The 20,763-nt window shown below is 34.2% G+C and overlaps 1 protein-coding gene across 7 annotated transcripts in view; it reads right to left on the reverse strand.

Moving 5' to 3' along the window:
- Positions 1-3,573: 3,573 nt before the first annotated feature.
- The window catches only part of LOC131683352 (uncharacterized), a 126,482-nt gene continuing 109,292 nt past the window's right edge, over positions 3,574-20,763 (reverse strand). For 5 of the 7 annotated variants that reach the window (XM_058965242.1, XM_058965241.1, XM_058965240.1 and 2 more), the window contains 2 exons: positions 15,399-15,812; positions 3,865-4,393 (listed from right to left, as the gene is read on the reverse strand). In XM_058965242.1, coding sequence (XP_058821225.1) covers positions 4,008-4,393; positions 15,399-15,812 — 800 coding nt within the window. In that variant the 3' untranslated portion in view covers positions 3,865-4,007. Of the gene's footprint in view, positions 3,845-3,864; positions 4,394-15,398; positions 15,813-20,763 lie in introns of those variants that run through there. The other 2 variants (XR_009304513.1, XM_058965244.1) reach the window with 2 other exon arrangements.

Genomic DNA, 20,763 nt, shown 5'->3' on the forward strand with positions numbered 1-20,763 from the left:
AGCACGTCGAGTTTTTCGCTCGGTGCCATTGGAACCGTCATAGCACGAAATATTTTCTCCATTTCCAGGAAATATTCCTGGAAAGATTCGTTACGCATCTGCCGGCGCTGGAGAGCCTTCATTTTGAGCGTAGCATCAAGTTCAGGATGAACAAAATTTACCTTGAGCTCGCAAACAAGATGGTTCCAGTTAAACAACCGGTTTTGCGCACGCATAGCCTGATACCAGGTCAAAGCAGTGCCAGTGAACAAATGCATCGCAGAATTGAAAAGTTCGTCTTCGCACATTTGCTCACACGCAGCGTAACTCGCTACGGTGTCCAAGAATTCATTTAGTCCCGTTCCTTCATCAGTTCCAGCATACTTCCGAATTTTCCAGTCAGCGACGCGTTGCGGGTTACGCGAGTAATTCCTTGGGGCTGCCATCGATCCGTTTCCCGCGTTGGTGGATATTGAAAAGTTCGGATAGGATGGTCCCGTCCGCTGTTCGGTCCATTCAGGAACGTGAGGCTGGTTCTGAGTTTGGTACGGGGCTGTGAATTCGGTATTCTGTTTCGGTTTCTCGATTGGAAGTGATGGACATATATTTTGTTGACCCGAGAATCCTCGCTTCAACACAAATTGATCGGGACTGGGCGCCAGTGTTGGGCGAGGAATTTCTGGTTCATCAAATGAATCGGGTACGTCCATCAAACGCAAATCTTGCAGATCGGTCTGCGGATCCATCTCGGGAGCACTTTCCTTCTGATGTACTAGTGCCCGAAGTTCACTGACGGATTCACGAAGTGAGACAACTTCTTGAACCGTCTTTCTTAAAACTGACGAAATAGTTGTCAGTGAAGCAATCCCACCCATTAGCGTTTCAGTAGCTTTTGAAAAAGCATCAGACCCCTGAGACGCTAGGGCTCTATTATCGTCGGATTGCTGTCGCAATTGTCGAATCTCGTCCCTCATCTCGCACAAGACACGCAACAGGTCGTCCCCTACGAGCTGTTTAGAAAGAGATCCTTGGTTATCGGAAGGATTGGATCCCTGTGGAATTGCAGGTACGTCTGTACTCAGCAAATCTCCCAAAATTTCTCCATCCTCCCCTTCTTGGTTGTCGGGAGGAAGTGCTGCCTGTTCGTCACTGAAATGACTGGCATAAACTGCTAGAACTTCCTCCAGCAACCCCGAAATTTCCTGGTTGACCTCCCCTGCCGCATAATTTCGGATAACCTGGAGCCTAGACCCCAAATGAAGCAACCGTGTTCGGTAAATCTCCTTGTTTGGGCACCGGTACTGGAGATCTTCCTTGATTGTTAGTAATTTACCAAGGCAGATCTCCTTTTCTTCACCCACGTCACCCCGGAAATTGCGAACTAATTCCCTCCGAAACGACCGCTCATGCGACAAAATTCCCCGAAGACGCCGCTGCCGCTGGACACCCGAAAGATCCGAATCAGGAGAGATAAAAATGCTTCGAGATAGCAACTCAAAATCCAGCTCATCGAAATGTAAATGATCGACGCGCATGAACACACACGCTTGGTTGAATTTCTCCAACGCCATCATAACTTGCGCTATATTGGAAGAAATCACCAAGACACAAAGCATGTAAGTACTGGTACGGTAAAATTTCTGATTTTTCGCCCACTAACGATTCCCTTAAAATTTCAGGAAATCAAGCTGCTCCAAAAATGTCTCAAACCGGGTTGAGAATTCAAGGCGATTGGCCACCGCAACCGAATAAATGACAACAACCTTCAAACTACTCGTCCGGCAGACCAAACACAAACAACGCAATCCACAAATTCGGACAAAAAAGGAAAATGCAAAAATCAAAAAATAATACCAAAAATGTAAATAAATAATAAATATACGACCGCGGAAAAATATTGCGGAAGAAACCTCACCACTGTTCTACGAAAATCCTCGATTTAGTAGAAGCACCCCACACTCCGGAAGAAAAAAATATTTTCCAAAATAGGAAAATATTTTTTTCAGTGTGTTTTGCGCTGTGCGCCAAATGTAAGTAGGGGTTTGCCCACTACTCGGGTTCTTGTTTGCCCGGCGTACCCTTCTTTTCAGGGCGGCCTAGGTGCTCCTACCGGAATTTCGGATTTTCGTACAATAACAAACAAAAAAGAGGAAAAAACAAATAAATTCTAACTTTACCGTTTATTCTCCCGAAACTCTCCTCTGCTGGTCGTTCCTTACGGTCTGCTGCTGATGACGGCGGGAAGGCGACGGTTTTTCCCGACCGGCCGGAACTCCAACGGCCGAGTTCTCCTGCTGGTATCGTTGGCTGCTCCGGCAGCGGTCCTTTGCAATTAGCCAGGGAGGTGAGCAAGGCTCTTTTGTTGGAACCTCCCTAGCGACGGGGCGAATAATCGCCGGGTCCACTCACTCCCCGTGAATGGCCCAGGTAGGTTCCGCAGTAACCTACCTCAGGGGGAACTTTTGTCCGCCCTGCTTCGTTCTCCTTTACGATTAACTGTGGAGGAGAGCTAGGCTCGTTCGGCTAATCCTCCACAGTGAGAACGGCACTGGTGTTACCTGGGTCCTTTTTGGTTAGCCGAGGAAGCGAGTGGCTCCTTGGTATTTAGCTTCCTGTTTCGGCGACCGCACACCAGGACTTTTCCGAATGCCCGGACCACAAACCGATACACTGACGGCTTTAATTTGCCGTCGCACGCGCGCACTGCACTTTTATCACGGTGGCGGGAAACTGTCCCGAAAAAAGAAATACGGTTTTTCGAACGTCTGTTCGTGGCTGTGGTCCGTCACTATCTGCCTTTTCACGATGGCCGCCTTCCGCACTCGACCAAAACAAGCACCAAAAAAAACGCACCGCTGCATAGCTGTCATCGCTATAGCACAGCATAGTCAGACCAGTTTTGCAGCGAAAGGAGAGCGGTAACCTAACTAAACCCTATGCTATTTATTTACAAAAACACAACAAAAATTACTACACCTATCTGGACTAATAACAACGTTCATGGACTATTATTTAAACGAAATTTACATCAAAAACATGAACGAGCATAATGAGCAGCGGTGAGTTATGTTGCAATAACAATACACTCTACGGAGAGAGTACGCACAAATAGGTATATTTCCACCCAGCGCTAAATTGTTACCCTGACGGGTTACAATTTGAAACGAAAAATTCTACATAATAATTTTCTCGCTTTACAGGCAATAAATATATATATATATATATATATATATATATATATATATATATATATATATATATATATATATATATATATATATATATATATATATATATATATATATATATATATATATATATATATATATATATATATATATATATATATATATATATATATATATATATATATATATATATATATATATATATATATATATATATATATATATATATATAATATATATATATATATATATATATATATATATATATATATATATATATATATATATATATATATATATATATATATATATATATATATATATATATATATATATATATATATATATATATATATATATATATATATATATATATATATATATATATATATATATATATGCCTTTCATATTATTAGCATAGCTGAGGACCCGAATTGGCCAGCGGTCCGATTTGGCTCACTACCCCCTAAATTTACTCTCTACCGAAAGCATGAAGTAGCTTGTTGCATACACGAAATTGATCACCTTATTTGATTCCAAAGTTTTCAGTGATCACTTCATTAACACCACTTGGTAACAATCACTTATTAACCAATATGATCCCACCCTAGTTGCGTTGTTTAAAGAAGTTACATATGCTTCTAAATTTAATATAAAATTGGTGCCCATTTTCCAACTGAAATGAAACAATAAAAGTTATTAACGTTCAAAAACTTTCCCTCTTGTTTCTTACGAACTTTTTATTATATAACCACTATTGGGATAATTTGTAACAAAAGGCTGAATTTTTCCTATACAATCTAGATTTCTACAAAACGTATCTTCCTTCACTTTTAATATCATAGTTTAGAGGACTCATCATAATCATACTCTAATGAATAAATATTGTACTGTTTTTTTAATATTTGGTGAATTTCATCTTTGCAAGTAAACCTCAATCCCTTCTCTTTATACTTTAGGTAAGTACGCACAAAGTTTCGATTGGTTTCATGTATTTTCGGGTGGTTCAAATAATCGTCGACATGCATCCACTCACATTTGGCTATTTCACGATCACATTTCTTTATTGCCATACTTTCGGGAGTTAGGGCCATCACGATGTACAAATCGGAACAGCCAAAACCAGCATTATGTGCATGACGAATCGAAATTAACGATTCGAATTTTGTTTTAACATTTGTTTCCTCGAGAACCTCGCGGATAGCTGCGTCTACGAAGTTTTCATCTGTAAAGATAATTAATTGCAGAGATTAGCAAATATATATATATATATATATATATATATATATATATATATATATATATATATATATATATATATATATATATATATATATATATATATATATATATATATATATATATATATATATATATATATATATATATATATATATAGATATATATATATATATATATATATATATATATATATATATATATATATATATATATATATATATATATATATATATATATATATATATATATATATATATATATATATATATATATATATATATATATATATATATATATATATATATATATATATATATATATATATATATATATATATATATATATATATATATATATATATATATATATATATATATATATATATATATATATATAGGGTGTTTGGTTCATGGCTAAGAATCTCTTGGGGGGTGATAGACTGCCATATTTGGAGAAAAAAATTGTTCTACACATACCATCAAATCTCAACCGTTACAGAGTTATTGAACTTTTCGTGTAAAAAACTTATTTGTCTTAAAATGCCTCTAACTTTAAAAGTATACTTTGTATTTTAAATGTTTTAGTTCCATTCGAAAGGTGAGAAAATTTCGCATTGAGTGATGCCCTCACATGTTTCAGCTAATGAGTTTAAGTAGCCTTTACAAAGTAATTTATTGAAAATTAAACAATTTTAAACGATTTTTCGTTCATTTCTTGAAAATCCTAATAGTTAACCTCATCATTTTAATAATTCAAATTGTTAGTCTTGATGAGCTGCATAATTCGTTCTTTGACATGATACACTTACCTTTTCTTATTTTCATGATTTTGGGTTATTCAACTTGGATATTTTTATCTCTTTTTCACTAGTACCAGCTCTAATTGAAAAATTATGGCACTTATTGTACCTTTTTTCCTTTTATTCGAAAGCCAGGAAAGTTTTACAGTGAAAAATGTGTTAATACCTTTCAGTTAAGTGAATTTAGTATTCTTTTAAAAGTAAATTAGTTTAAAGTTAGTGCTATTATTAGCATTTTCGTTATTTTCTTAAAATAGTAAATAATAAACATCACCATTATTATCATGGAAATAATGCATCTCAGCAAGTTCTACAGTTTTTTCTTTGACTCCATTCAATTATCTCTTTTGGTTGCGACGCAAAATCGTTTTTATCACATCGTTTCATATGCAAAAATAACGATTTCAAACCCACTACATTTGTGGCGAGCTCATGCTGTGTTAACTATTAAATAGCAGCAAAATGAAAAGAGATATAGACAAAGTGTCAAATAAAAAGTTATAGAGAACATTAAGGGGCATCAAATGAACAATAGTAACGATAATCTTTGTTGATAAATAATTAGAATAATTAATAAACTTTCCTAAAAACACAAATTTTGAGCTATTTCTTTAGTAAAAAATTATTTAGTACACTTAACTAAAAGACATTTGTACATACACTGATAGGACATTTTCTCAGCTTTCCAATGAAATCTTGTAAATAACGATATAAAGCATATTTTTTAGATTAGAGTCATTTAAGCACTTGCAAGTCGGTTACAGGAAAAGTATAGTAATGAAATTACAAAGAAATGAGAAGAGATAGAAATATGACGTCCAAGAACAAATTATGAATCGTCCTAAAACCCAACTTTTGGATAATGAATATTGCTATAATCATACTTCATTATTTCGAGAAAATTAGCAAAAACCTCCTCAAAAACACTAACTTTTAACTACTTTACAGCTAAAAGGTAATTAAAACTAATTACTTAAAAGATATGAGAACACTATTCAATTGGAAATTTTCTCACCTTTCGAATAGAATTGAAATATTTAAAATACAAAGTATACTTTTAAAGTTAAAAGTATTTTAAGACAAATAAGTTTTTTACACAAAAAGTTCAATAACTCTGTAACGGTTGAGATTTGATGGTATGTGTAGAACAATTTTTTTCTCCAAATATGGCAGTCTATCACCCCCCTAGAGATTCTTAACCATGAACCAAACACCCTGTATAGGGTGTTTGGTTCATGAGTAAGAATCTCTCGAGGGGTGATTTACGGCCATATTTGAAGCAAAAAATCGTTCTACACATACCATCAAATCTCAACCGTTACAGAGTTATTGAACTTTTTGTGTAAAAAACTTATTTATCTTAAAACACCTCTAACTCAAAAAGTATACCTCGTATTTTAAATCTTTTAGTGCCATTGGAAAGGTGAGAAAATTTTCTATTGAATAATATCCTCATATCTTTCAGATAATAGTTTTAATTACCTTTTAGTTGCAAAGTAGTTAAAAGTTAGTGTTTTTGTTGAGGTTTTTGTTAATTTTCTCAAAATAATGAATTATGATTATAGAAATATCTATTATCCAAAAGTTGGGATTGAGGACGATTCATAATTTGTTCTTCAACATAATATTACTATCCCTTCTCGTTTCCCTGTAATTTGACTTCTAAACTTTTCCTGTAATTGACTTGCAAGTTCTTAAAAGACTCTAATCTAAAAAATATGCTTTTTATCGCTATTATCAGGGCTTCATTGGAAAGCTGAGAAAATTTCCTTTCGATGTATGTACAGATATTTTTTAATTAAGTGTACTATATGACTTTTTACTAGTAAAATAACTCAAAATTTGCGTGTTTTGGTGATTTTTGTAATTATTCTAATTATTAATCAACTAAATTTATCGTCACTATTTATCATTTGGTGCCCCTTAATATTCTCTACAACTTGTTATTTGACACTTTAGTCCTATCGCTTTTCATTTCGCTAGAATTTAATAGTTAACACAGCATGACCTTATCACAAATGCAGTGGGTTCGAAATCGTTGTTTTTGCATATAAAACGAGAAGATAAAAATGATTTTGCTTCGAAACTAAAAGAGATAATTGAATGGAGTCAAAGGAAGAATTGTAGAACTTGCTGAGATGCATTAATTCCATAATAATAATGGTGAAGTTTATTATTTACTATTTTAAGAAAATAACGAAAATGCTAATAATAACACTAACTTTATACTAATTAACTTTTAAAAGAATACTAAATTCACTTAACTGAAAGGTATTAATATATTTTTCTCTGTAAAGTTTTCCTGGCTTTCGAATAAAAATAAGAAAAGGTACAATAAGTGCCATACTTTTTCAATAAGAGCTAGTATTAATGAATATGAGATAAAATATCCAAGTTCAATAACCCAAACACATGAAAACAAGGCAAGATAAGTGTATCATGTCAAAGAACAAATTATACAACTTTTCAAGACTAACAATTTGAATTATTAAAATAGTGATGTTAACTATTAAAATTTTCGCGAAGTGAACGAAAAATCGATCAAAATTGTTAAATTTTAAATAAATTACTGTGAAAAGATTACTTAACCTCATTAGCTGAAACATTTGAGGACATTTTTCAGTGGAAAATTTTCTCACCTATCCAATGGATCTAAAAGATTTGAAATACAAAGTATATTTTTTTGAAGTTAGAGCTATTTTAAGACAACTAAGTTTTTAACACAAAAAGTTCATTAACTTAGTAACGGTTGAGATTTCATGGTATGCGCAGAGCGATTTTTTTCTCCAAATATGACAGTCAATCATCCCTCGAGAGGTTCTTAACCATGAACCAAACACCCTGTATATATATATATATATATATATATATATATATATATATATATATATATATATATATATATATATATATATATATATATATATATATATATATATATATATATATATATATATATATATATATATATATATATATATATATCATTTAGGCACACACAAAATAAGCCGGCCTAATGTGGATACAATTATCTGTTTTCCGGACCGTTATTTAGCTGAGTTTAAAACATGATGATACGTAAAACTGTTTCTCAGTTTGCTCCGAGGACCAAGTACTATAAATTTCCCCTGGTAGTGCAAAAATAACTATAAACTCGTAAATAAACTTTCCGAAGTAACTCGTATCAAATCATGAACAGAAAATCATATTATCAGTATCCAATAAGCCAACACCATCTCCTTTACACAACGAAACAACCAGTACGCATTACGGCTTGCCGGAGGAAACAAACACACAGATAAATTCACCACGGTGCACACTGGAACGCGCGTCGGGGTGAATTTATCTGTACAAGCACCTGACGCCACATGTAATTTAAGGAACAAGAGAGCGCGGTTCTCGCACCAAATCACCCCATCGTCAATCCATTTATTCAGCTCTGAAAAAAAACTAAGTGTTGTGTGCAAGACACGACCACGATGACATTAAAAATGCAGCCAGTTTTATGAGCAAGCAATATTATCCGTGGCCAAATTAAAACCCGTTAATTCCATCGATTGTTTCAGAACCACACACAGGCATGCTATTCTTCACTAGAGATAATAGTTGAATTTTTAAATTAAAATCGATAACCTATAGTGTGATAAATTCAAGTTCTAAAAAAGTTTTATTCAAATCCATGAAATGGGAACATAAATTAATGATGCTCACAAACAAAATCTTACATCTATCTTTAAATACCTGCTATCAAATCGTATGTTTGCAAGCACGAAAGAAAAATAACTGGTCATAAATCAAATTATTCGTAAACGAAGAAAGAATATATATATATATATATATATATATATATATATATATATATATATATATATATATATATATATATATATATATATATATATATATATATATATATATATATATATATGTATATATATATATATATATATATATATATATATATATATATATATATATATATATATATATATATATATATATATATATATATATATATATATATATATATATATATATATATATATATATATATATATATATATATATATATATATATATATATATATATATATATATATATATATATATATATATATATATATATATATATATATATATATATATATATATATATATATATATATATATATATATATATATATATATATATATATATATATATATATATATATATATATATATATATATATATATATATATATATATATATATATATATATATATATATATATATATATATATATATATATATATATATATATATATATATATATATATATATATATATATATATATATATATATAGGAAAATCCGACCGTCGGGTAAACCCGACCCCCCTCTGTTATCGAAAATCAGAAGCACTACGCGAACTAATGTCAATGTTGTCGTGTAGAGCATCCAAAATAATAATAATGGTGGTATGACAGCAATTTTATAGTTTACATTAAGATGCTCAAACGCTTTTTTTATCGAAGCAAGCTTTGAAGAGAAGTGACGTGTTTTTACTTCTTTGCTGCCTATTAATTTTTTCTTCATTTTAGAGTGAAGAAAATTAATAGTACCTCGGAAGAAGGAATTGCGGTTCCCGACCAGGACTGGAAAAAGAAGAAGAAGAATAAGAAGAAGTGAAGAACGAGAGGAGTGAATACCCGAATTTTTCTCCTTGAAGGAAGGAAGTCAGACAGTTTCAGGACCAGACAAGCAGTATTCGAAGTTTTAAGAAGAAGCATTCTAGGAAAAGAAAAGGATAAGTATTATTTTGCTATTTTTTATTTTTATTGATTGCGTTTTTTTAAATTTTGTGTTGTGTTTAAAATTATTCCGATCCATTAAATATTTTTCACATGGACGGTGACCCGAGTGATCCTCTTGAGCTTATTGATTCTCAAGATGATTTACCTAATGGTCAAAATTTAGAACCACTCATAAAAAAGATGGGTGGGTAATGTCGGAGACATAACCGGAGTGAAGTAGAATACACTTTAGGATGTTAATGCGAATGCTACAATTTTGACTATATTCTGATAGGTTATATTAAAACCAGCCATTTCGTTATTTCTAATGGAAATACCGAAATATCGGTACACCTACATCAAAACCTAAAATATTCCAACATATTTATCCTCATATGGTAACCCTGCAAAGAGCATTAAATGAGAGTGAATCAATTCATTTGGCAACAGTAGAGAATCGTATATACTTGTACCGTTATTTCGCTAATTCCATTAGAAATACCTTATTTTAATAAAACCTTTCAGAAATTAGTAAAAACTGCAGCAATCGTATTAACAACTTAAAACGTATGCTACTTCATTTCGGTAATGTCGTTGACATTACCTACCCATCTTTCTAATCTATAACAGAACAATTGTTTTGAAAACCTAATAATTGCATAACCTAAGACGATTTAAAGCTACACTTTTGCGAAATCTCAACAGAAAACAAAATTACGTGTTAGTCCAATGAGCTTTCTGTCCCGTTGTTGTTGTGAATCTTTAAAATTTTGAACATTTTTCAAAGCGTTATGATTGCGATTACAGGGGGAAATGTTGGTTGAATTATATTTATTAAATTCTCCCAATTAATGTTCTATAGACTATGATCATATTTCCTTAGGAGGCGCGTTTTACCCCATATTTTCATAAATAATAATATGCTCGAACCTTAACCAAGCAGGTATCTTAGAGTGGAGTTTTCACAATAATGGAGCTTTTCATTTGTGTAGCCGCGATATTCGCAAACAAAATAAGTAAAAAGCACATTGCGTCATTTAGCCACACACAAAATAAGCCGGCCTAATGTGGATACAATTATCTGTTTTCCGGACCGTTATTTAGCTGAGTTTAAAACATGATGATACGTAAAACTGTTTCTCAGTTTGCTCCGAGGACCAAGTACTATAAATTTCCCCTGGTAGTGCAAAAATAACTATAAACTCGTAAATAAACTTTCCGAAGTAACTCGTATCAAATCATGAACAGAAAATCATATTATCAGTATCCAATAAGCCAACACCATCTCCTTTACACAACGAAACAACCAGTACGCATTACGGCTTGCCGGAGGAAACAAACACACAGATAAATTCACCACGGTGCACACTGGAACGCGCGTCGGGGTGAATTTATCTGTACAAGCACCTGACGCCACATATAATTTAAGGAACAAGAGAGCGCGGTTCTCGCACCAAATCACCCCATCGTCAATCCATTTATTCAGCTCCTTAAAAAATCTAAGTGTTGTGTGCAAGACACGACCACGATGACATTAAAAATGCAGCCAGTTTTATGAGCAAGCAATATTATCCGTGGCCAAATTAAAACCCGTTAATTCCATCGATTGTTTCAGAACCACACACAGGCATGCTATTCTTCACTAGAGATAATAGTTGAATTTTTAAATTAAAATCGATAACCTATAGTGTGATAAATTCAAGTTCTAAAAAAGTTTTATTCAAATCCATGAAATGGGAACATAAATTAATGATGCTCACAAACAAAATCTTACATCTATCTTTAAATACCTGCTATCAAATCGTATGTTTGCAAGCACGAAAGAAAAATAACTGGTCATAAATCAAATTATTCGTAAACGAAGAAAGTATAACATATGCATCTTTACATATTCGGTGGTTTAATTAACACTAACTCTGAAATGTTTTATATTTGGGGTCCTAAAAAGAACGATGTTAAGGGAATCATTCAAATTAACTATTTTGTATGTGGGGTCCTGAAAAGGACCAATGGTGGAATCCTGAAAAGGACTATTTGTGTGATACACAAACACGCGTGCTATGGAATGAAAAATACTAAACTAACTCAGGGCTTTTGGTTTAACAAAAATAACATGCAGAATGGAATAATTAGTCAGCTGCAAAAAAGGTTTGCCATCTCTTCCAGCCGCACGTTACTTACATCAGATAAATATTTCGAAATGAAAAGAAACAACCTTTCTCTTCAGCATCTAATATGAAATATTGATAACTTGAAACGTGACATCGGCTTTTATCACTTTCCCACTGATGATGGAAGGACTGCCTTCATGCAGAATAACGAAAAAATATTTGCGGATTCTTTTTGGTACGGCTTTCGCTAGCTGGCTGTGTTGCCACATCCTCCAATTTTCTGAAACATTGCAGAATTTTGGATTATGTTTCCGAAAAACTATTTTTAATAAATCACAGGATCAACCTGGAAATGTACTTTAAGTAGCTGCACACTTTGGTATTGTTTCGGAAGGATAAATTTAAACAAATAACATATTGTTGCAAATTTCAGATTGTTAATATACGCGCAAGCAACAAATAACGAATTTAAACTGCGCAATTGGATTATCACTATCAATGATTGGAAAAATTCCAATTTGTTCTTTATTGTTTGTTATTGTTATAGCCCTTAAAAGGGCTTTTAATTTAACAATAATAACATGCAGAATGGAACAATTAGTCAGCTTCAACTGAGGTTTGCCAACTCTTCCAGCCGCGCGCTAGGTACACGGATCACCCCCAGCAGTGATCAAATGCAGCACTCATCGCAGCTAGGGACGTTTCTATATTTTCAATACTAGTACGGAATCGATACTTCTGTTTTCGATACTCGATGTTTTGGTGTCGATACTTCAAGCACGATACTTTACTGATATCGATACAATCTTTACGATATCGAAAAGAATCGAAGGAACCAGTAGTTGGAAGTATTCGATTCGGAATTCTGAACGATTTTGAAATGATTTCCGAGTGAAATGTAATTACCTATTCAGGCTGAACCGTTGCGGAATCGGTTGTTGTATTTGAGTTGCTAAATAACTGGAGCACCGATCGCATTTGTTAAAAAAAATCGATTCCGAACATTGCCCATTATTTGACAGTATTGTCTATCTTTTCTGACATTCAACGTCTGACAGAATCGTCGACGGATCAGACCAATAAAAGATATGTGTCGAAAGAATTTTTCTATTTGCAGGAGCAGAGCAAAACGTTGACTGGCAAAACCCACTGCTGAATTGCCAAACAACGGTTTGTAGATTACCTAATTCAGGAAAAGCTACTGTAAAAATTTGGAATCGAATGACGATACTTTCAAGTATCGATACTACGACTACGATTATACCGAAAGTATCAGTACCTGTATTCGATACCAGTATCGATTCTAAGTATCGATGTATTTTAATATCGAAACGTCCCTAATCGCAGCGCACTGTCAACATGCATGATTGCTACTACTGTTCTTTACGGCCCGATGTCTGAGGGGAGAATGAAGCCGCTCGCTCGAGCCGAGGAATGATATTCTTTAAATAGTCGATGATGACGCCATTCATAGAAGAGTAGCGTGCTGGGTGCTCAAATCTGTCGTACGAGACGCTACAGGCACGATGTTACTTGTCTGGCAAAAGAGCAACAACTGATTCAAACAGGCACGCACGCGGCACATTTATTTATAACTTTCGTGTTCGTTTGAATTACCAACCTGCTCCCTATGGACGGCTCTGCCGGGGATAGATTGACTGATGTATGGGAGTTTTCACGTTTTCGAGATCTGTTCATTTTTGCTTGTCGATAGTGTGATATTGAAATACAAAAATTGTCACGTCATTTCATGATTAGAATCATCAGCGTCTGGCGGCAATCATGGTATCTATTACCTACCATAGAAGAATGTGCTGACATGAAACGCAGCAGCTGCTACGCTTACAACGTCAGAACACAAACTAACGAATTTTTCTTGTGTTCTCTTTTTATACCCGTCACAGTTCTTTCGATGAAAAAGAGGCAGTCCCAGCAACGCTTGCTTTTTGAGCGAATTGTACCAACCAATCATGAATCAGATAATTACTACTTTCATAAAATCCATTATTTCCGCTATTTTTAGTAATTGTACATACTACCGAATTGGATACAAAATTGTTGTACATATTTCCAATCAGATAGCGTAATAATATTATTTTTTCATTCAGTACAAAGGCAGATATTCACGTTTAAAAAATCGGGTAAAATTCTGGCAGAAATTTTTGAAACGGGACCCCTATATTGAAACGTTAGAAGTATTCTACTTCAAAAATATCCTCTATCAGCTAAAGGTCCATTTTCGGTATATTTCAGGAAAAAGGAGACACCTATAAATGTTCTCCTTATTTCTGCCGAAAATTATAAAAAATTTAAATCGGTAAAAGAAATTTAAAAAATCTCAAATCTTAAACAAATTAAGAATTATTGTTTCTGATTGTGATGAGGCAAATTTATTAGTCACATCAAAACTTTTTGCTAATATATATCGTGTTTATATTCCATGCGATCTCGTTGAGATTGATGGAGTAATTTTTGATGAAACTATTGATTGTAATGATATCATTAATTTTGGTTCAGGAGAGTTTAAAAACAAAAAAATTTCTTCTGTTGATATATTACATAGCGAACGTCTATATAAAAAAGCAAACGATGATATTAATATTACCATCTATTTTTGTATGCCAGAGTTGGCAGTTGTATGTGGATAATTCTTGTTTATCGCCTAGGCAAACGTTTAGAATTTCCTTAATTTCAGTGAAGGTTGTAGGGCTTCCGTTTATACACAAGATGTCCCTTGCTTCACCTTCAATTTTAATTGACACTGCTGTGACGTACATTTGAAATATAGATGGACTCACTAAGGGTTCAAAGACACTCAAGGTTTTTTCTGCTGTCTCCAGCCAGCTGTTTAATTGTTTTTTGCTCCCTTTAACCCTCTAGTTCCCAACACCGCCTCTAGGCGGTCTCTATAAAAATCTAATTAAAACTACTAAAACATGATTGTATGTTGTCATCCGCACTAGCATTTCTTCCCAACGCTCACACCTTTCATACGCACACATTATCTGAATATTCGTAGCTTTCTGTCAAAGGCAATTGAAGATCGAAGTTGAAAACTCGAGGAAATGTGGTGGAAGTGCCCGTGCCATGTGGTAGAACTTGCTGATGCCGCGTGGCGTGTTCGGAGGCTTCCTTGTAATATATATATATATATATATATATATATATATATATATATATATATATATATATATATATATATATATATATATATATATATATATATATATATATATATATATATATATATATATATATATATATATATATATATATATATATATATATATAATTACAATTGCCTTTGACAGAATTCCATACTGTTCCTACAGTGTCCCATCTTTTTTGGCGATGTGGCTTAATTTGCAAGAAATTATTGTAGAGTTCCTTAACTTTGTATTGAATTATGGTAGATAACTGGGAATTAGTTTTGCTGTACGCTATATTTATCAAGCTGTCTATTGTAGTCTCTATATCTGTCAAGTTTATGGGGTGTATAACGTTAATAACTCCTGTCCGAATTTTACAATGGCCTTTCTCTAAAACCAATAACGGTTTTTTGTTAAGGTTGGTTAGTTTTAATTCTTGGCCTTTTATAATTGTCAAAATTGTTGTGAAAATTAAAGCGATATGAATTGGTGGGAATTGTCTCATTTTCCTGACGTTTCGTGTCGAGTAAAGAAGTTTGGAGGATTTTAATCTACGGTTTGGGATGGCTGAAACGAGAAATTTTAAAAGTTTTTAGTGTTTATATTCTTTTTTATAGTGGGTTCCTGAAAGAAAATGTGTTTTTTTTAGTCTCCGTGTGGTTTGAGGCTCCTTTGGAATCTGAAAAAGGAAAGTGACAGGTATTATTAGGTGTTTAAACTAGTTGTTTTTTCCTAATCTTTTTAGTTTGTTTTTATTGCGCTTAACATTCCTATTAATCTTTATAGTTTTATCGTGGTTTTCTAAGAATTTTGTAGTTATGTATCTGGGGTCGACTTTCATCCTAGTGCCCTTTTTAATATGAATGTCGCTGTTTACGTTAATATTTGGTGGTTCTTCCTTTCTGTGTTTGTATTTTTTCATATTGTTTTGTGCTTTTTCCAAATTGAGGATTATTTTATCGAACAATTTTTGGGCTGCTTCCGAAATTTCTGCCGGGTTCGTAATGTTTCTCTGATTGAACACTACTTCGTTGGGAGTAAACGAGGTAGCTGAATGAACTGTTTCGTTGTACAATGCGTTTACAACGGACATGATTTCTAGGGAGGATAGTTCAGGGTATTTGTGTTTATTGGTATTAAACATTTCTATTATAGTACTGTGAGTCTTTTCTATTTGCCCGTTCGATTCGGATGAGGATGCGAATTCAATATTAATTCCTAAGTTTGCCAGGAAACCTTTAAGCTGAATGCTGGTAAAGGTTGCCTCATGGTCGCACACAATAGTTTTTGGTAATCCGAAATTTCTGAAATAGGAAGTCAAGGCGTTTTGAATGTCCGCCGTGTTTCTTGTGGGTATTTCGATTAATTGTAAGTGCTTGGAAAATGCACATATGAATGTTAGGTAGTTACTTTTGTCCATACCAAAGATGTCCATGTGAGCTCTCTGGAATGGAGATTTTTCGATTGGTCTTGGTGAAATTTTGATGTTGTATGGCTTTCGCTCATACTTGTGTTGCGCGCATATGGGGCAAGAATTGTTGAAGGTTCTTATTTTCTTTATCATGTTGGGGAAGTAGTATGATCTCTTTATTTGTTTTTCTATTTCTTGTATTCCGCGATGGGCCCTTTCGTGCTCTTTTTTCTTGTCTTTGCTCCGACAGGACGTGTTCCACCATGTTTTGTGTGAGTACGAAGTGTGAGGGTGAACCTGAAAAGTGTTCTCGGTATACTTCTTGTAAGAGTTGTAGAGTGTCTTCGGGAGCGAGGATAGCGGTTTGCTTTCCATTATGGTATCGTTTGATGGTGTTTGTTATCAAATCTTTGTTGAGATTGTCACTACAAATAATGGTTCGGGAATGGTGAGGAAATATTGTCTCATGGATGGTTGTGTTGATTCTGGCGTGTTTAAAAATTATTTGATTTCTGTAGATGTTAATTGGTCATTCCGTAAAGTGTAGGAAGAAGTCTGAAGAGGTGTCTGCAGAGTGGACTGTGCTATCATCGGTTTCTGTCATATTGATTTCTACTTTTCTACTCAAGGCGTCGGCGACGACGTTTGTTCTACCTGTCTTGTATTCTATGGTGTAGTCATAGTTTTCCAGCTCAAGCCTCCATTTCAGTATTTTGGTGTTTTTGTTCGAGGTTTTTATAAATGTTAGTGGTTTGTGGTCTGTCACTAGTGTGAACTTATGGCCGTATAGGTAAGGTTTAAATTTTTCGGTAGCCCAGATTATGGCAAGGGCTTCTTTTTCAATTTCAATTTCGACGAAGCCAAACCAAACCGGCACAAGTTCAATCAACCCAAATTCGAACCATCTCAACAAAAATTTAAAATCGAGCCAATGGACGTCGATTTCCCAATTCGAAGCAAATTAACACTGAACAAACAAATAAATAATAACGAAATTTCCGATGGAGATACGGAAAGTGAGCAAAGCGAAACCGAAGAAAATTTTTTTTGTATTTCAACTCAGAGTCGTAACAAAGCAACTGAAGTCACACAATTTTTTACCATATCTCGTAATCACCAAACAAAATACGGGCCAAACCTTTAAATTTTTAATTGATTCAGGATCCAACAAGAACATTGTGAAGCCTGGCAAATAATCCAACCAACTACCACTAAAAACATTACAGGTAATAGAATAGTGCACAAAAAGGGTAAATGTAAAGTACTAAGTGAAAAATTACCACCAATTACCCTATATGAATTAGATTTCCACCCCGAGTTCGACGGTCTTATAGCACAGAAATCCTTTCAAAATTCAACGCCGTATTGAATTATCAGAATCTCACACTAACAGTGTGCGACACAATATTCCCGGTACATAAATACAACATCGAACCAACGAGAATCGAACAAAATCATTTTCTCACCCTTAGCACCGATAAAAACGGTGATTGGCTTGTCACTAAACCTTCAAAATTAAATGAAAACATTATCATCGAACCCGGAATCTATAGAGCTAAAAATAATAGAACCACAGTCGTAATTCGAGCAAACAAGAAACCAATCTCACAGACCACATTCCCGGAATTAAAATTACAAGTTAACAACTTCGAAAAACGCAGTTTCTTCTCAGACAAACCGAGTATGAAAAAATTAGAACCCCACCCATTCGACGAACTAATCAGAACAAAACACCTTTCCAAGTTCGAAAGAGAACGACTACTAGATACCCTTAAGAATCATAGCGATGTAATACTTAAAGAAAACGAAAAACTAACTGCAACTACGAAAATTAAACATAAAATTAATACAACTGACGACCTCCCGGTCTATACCAAAACCTACAGATACCCCCTTGCTCATAAAGAAACCGTAAAAGAACAAGTCAACGATATGCTAGAAAACGGCATCATAACACTCTCAGAATCTCCGTGGAACGCACCAATTTGGGTAGTTCCCAAGAAATTGGACGCATCTGGGAAAAGAAAATTCAGGGTTGTCATCGACTATCGTAAATTGAACGATAAAACGATCGAGGACAAACACCCCATACCACACATTGAAGACATACTCGACAGTTTGGGGAAAGCAACATACTTCACCACTCTAGATTTAAAATCAGGTTTCCACCAGATTGAACTCGACGAAAGTTCAAGAAATAAAACTGCTTTCAGCACTGATCAAGGGCATTATGAATTTCTACGAATGCCGTTTGGATTAAAAAACGCACCGGCGACATTTCAACGAGCTATGAACTCAGTACTAGGCGACCTAGTCGGAAGAGTTTGTTACGTATACCGCGACGACATAATAGTGTTTGGCAGGAATTTGAAACACCATTTAGAAAATCTTGCAAAAGTTCTCGAAAGACTAACCCTATCAAATTTGAAAATCCAGGTGGATAAGAGCGAATTCTTAAGAAAAGAATGTGAATTCCTAGGACATATAATAACAGAAAAAGGCGTTAGGCCAAACCGAGATAAAATCAAAGACATTCTCAAGTGGACTCTACCACAGGACGAAAAACATATAAAACAATTTCTAGGACTGCTTAGTTACTACAGGAAATTTATCATGGATTTTTCAAAAATAGCAAGACCAATGACAAAATACCTAAAAAAAGGAATGATACTCAACACAAAAGACCCAGAATACATTGAAGCCTTCGCCAAATGCAAAAAGATGCTAACATCAGATCCCATATTAATTTACCCCGACTTCGAGAAACCCTTTATTTTGACAACAGACGCCTCTAATTACGCAATAGGTGCCGTATTGTCGCAAATACACGATAACAAAGACCACCCGATAGCATTTGCTTCAAGAACACTGAATAAACATGAAGTTAACTACCCGACTATTGAAAAAGAAGCCCTGGGCTACCGAAAAATTTAAACCTTACCTATACGGCCATAAGTTCACACTAGTGACAGACCACAAACCACTAACATTTATAAAAACCTCGAACAAAAACACCAAAATACTGAAATGGAGGCTTGAGCTGGAAAACTATGACTACACCATAGAATACAAGACAGGTAGAACAAACGTCGTCGCCGACGCCTTGAGTAGAAAAGTAGAAATCAATATGACAAAAAACCGATGATAGCACAGTCCACTCTGCAGACACCTCTTCAGACTTCTTCCTACACTTTACGGAATGACCAATTAACATCTACAGAAATCAAATAATTTTTAAACACGCCAGAATCAACACAACCATCCATGAGACAATATTTCCTCACCATTCCCGAACCACTATTTGTAGTGACAATCTCAACAAAGATTTGATAACAAACACCATCAAACAATATCATAATGGAAAGCAAACCGCTATCCTCGCCCCCGAAGACACTCTACAACTCTTACAAGAAGTATACCGAGAACACTTTTCAGGTTCACCCTCACACTTCGTCATTGGCGTGCGCAAGGGGGGGGGGGGGGCTGGGGGGGGTCTGTAGCCCCCCCCCTAATGCGCTGGAATAAAAAAAATTAGTTTTATTATAATTTTGAAAAGACATGGCAACTTACTGCATATCTCATTTTGTGTAAGCAAGCCATGTTATCTTAGTTGGCGCAAGTTCGTTGAAATCAGGAATCTCTATCGATAATAAGATAAGGTTGCTGAGAGGAAGCGGTAACTGCAGTAAAGATTCGGTTACCGGCTTAAAAATACAAGAGTGTTGGTGATCAATTTCATTTTTTGCTTTGAATAAAAACTATAAACTTTTTATTGCAAATGATTAATGCAGTCGGTAAAGGCATATATGGCGATTCCAGGAGGTATTACATGGAAAGCGAGAACAGGAGAAACTTTCAACGTTCTTCTAAAACTTAACAGTAATATAATCTTAGAAGAACTATATAGATTTATTTGGATAACAACTTTTCATTTTAACGACAGTAAATTAGCTAGAAATTACTAAGTAGGAAAAGTTTTAAAAAATTAGTTATGAAAGGATTTGGAATATACAGAAAGTTGTCGGTTCTCATGGTAAAGAGGGAAGACTCTGCTGTTGCCGTGAAACATGGTAGATTTAAGCAATTCGTAGTAACTCTGCCTAAGCA

Source organism: Topomyia yanbarensis, chromosome 2 (assembly GCF_030247195.1).
Source record: "Topomyia yanbarensis strain Yona2022 chromosome 2, ASM3024719v1, whole genome shotgun sequence".
Classification (NCBI taxonomy): domain Eukaryota; kingdom Metazoa; phylum Arthropoda; class Insecta; order Diptera; family Culicidae; genus Topomyia; species Topomyia yanbarensis.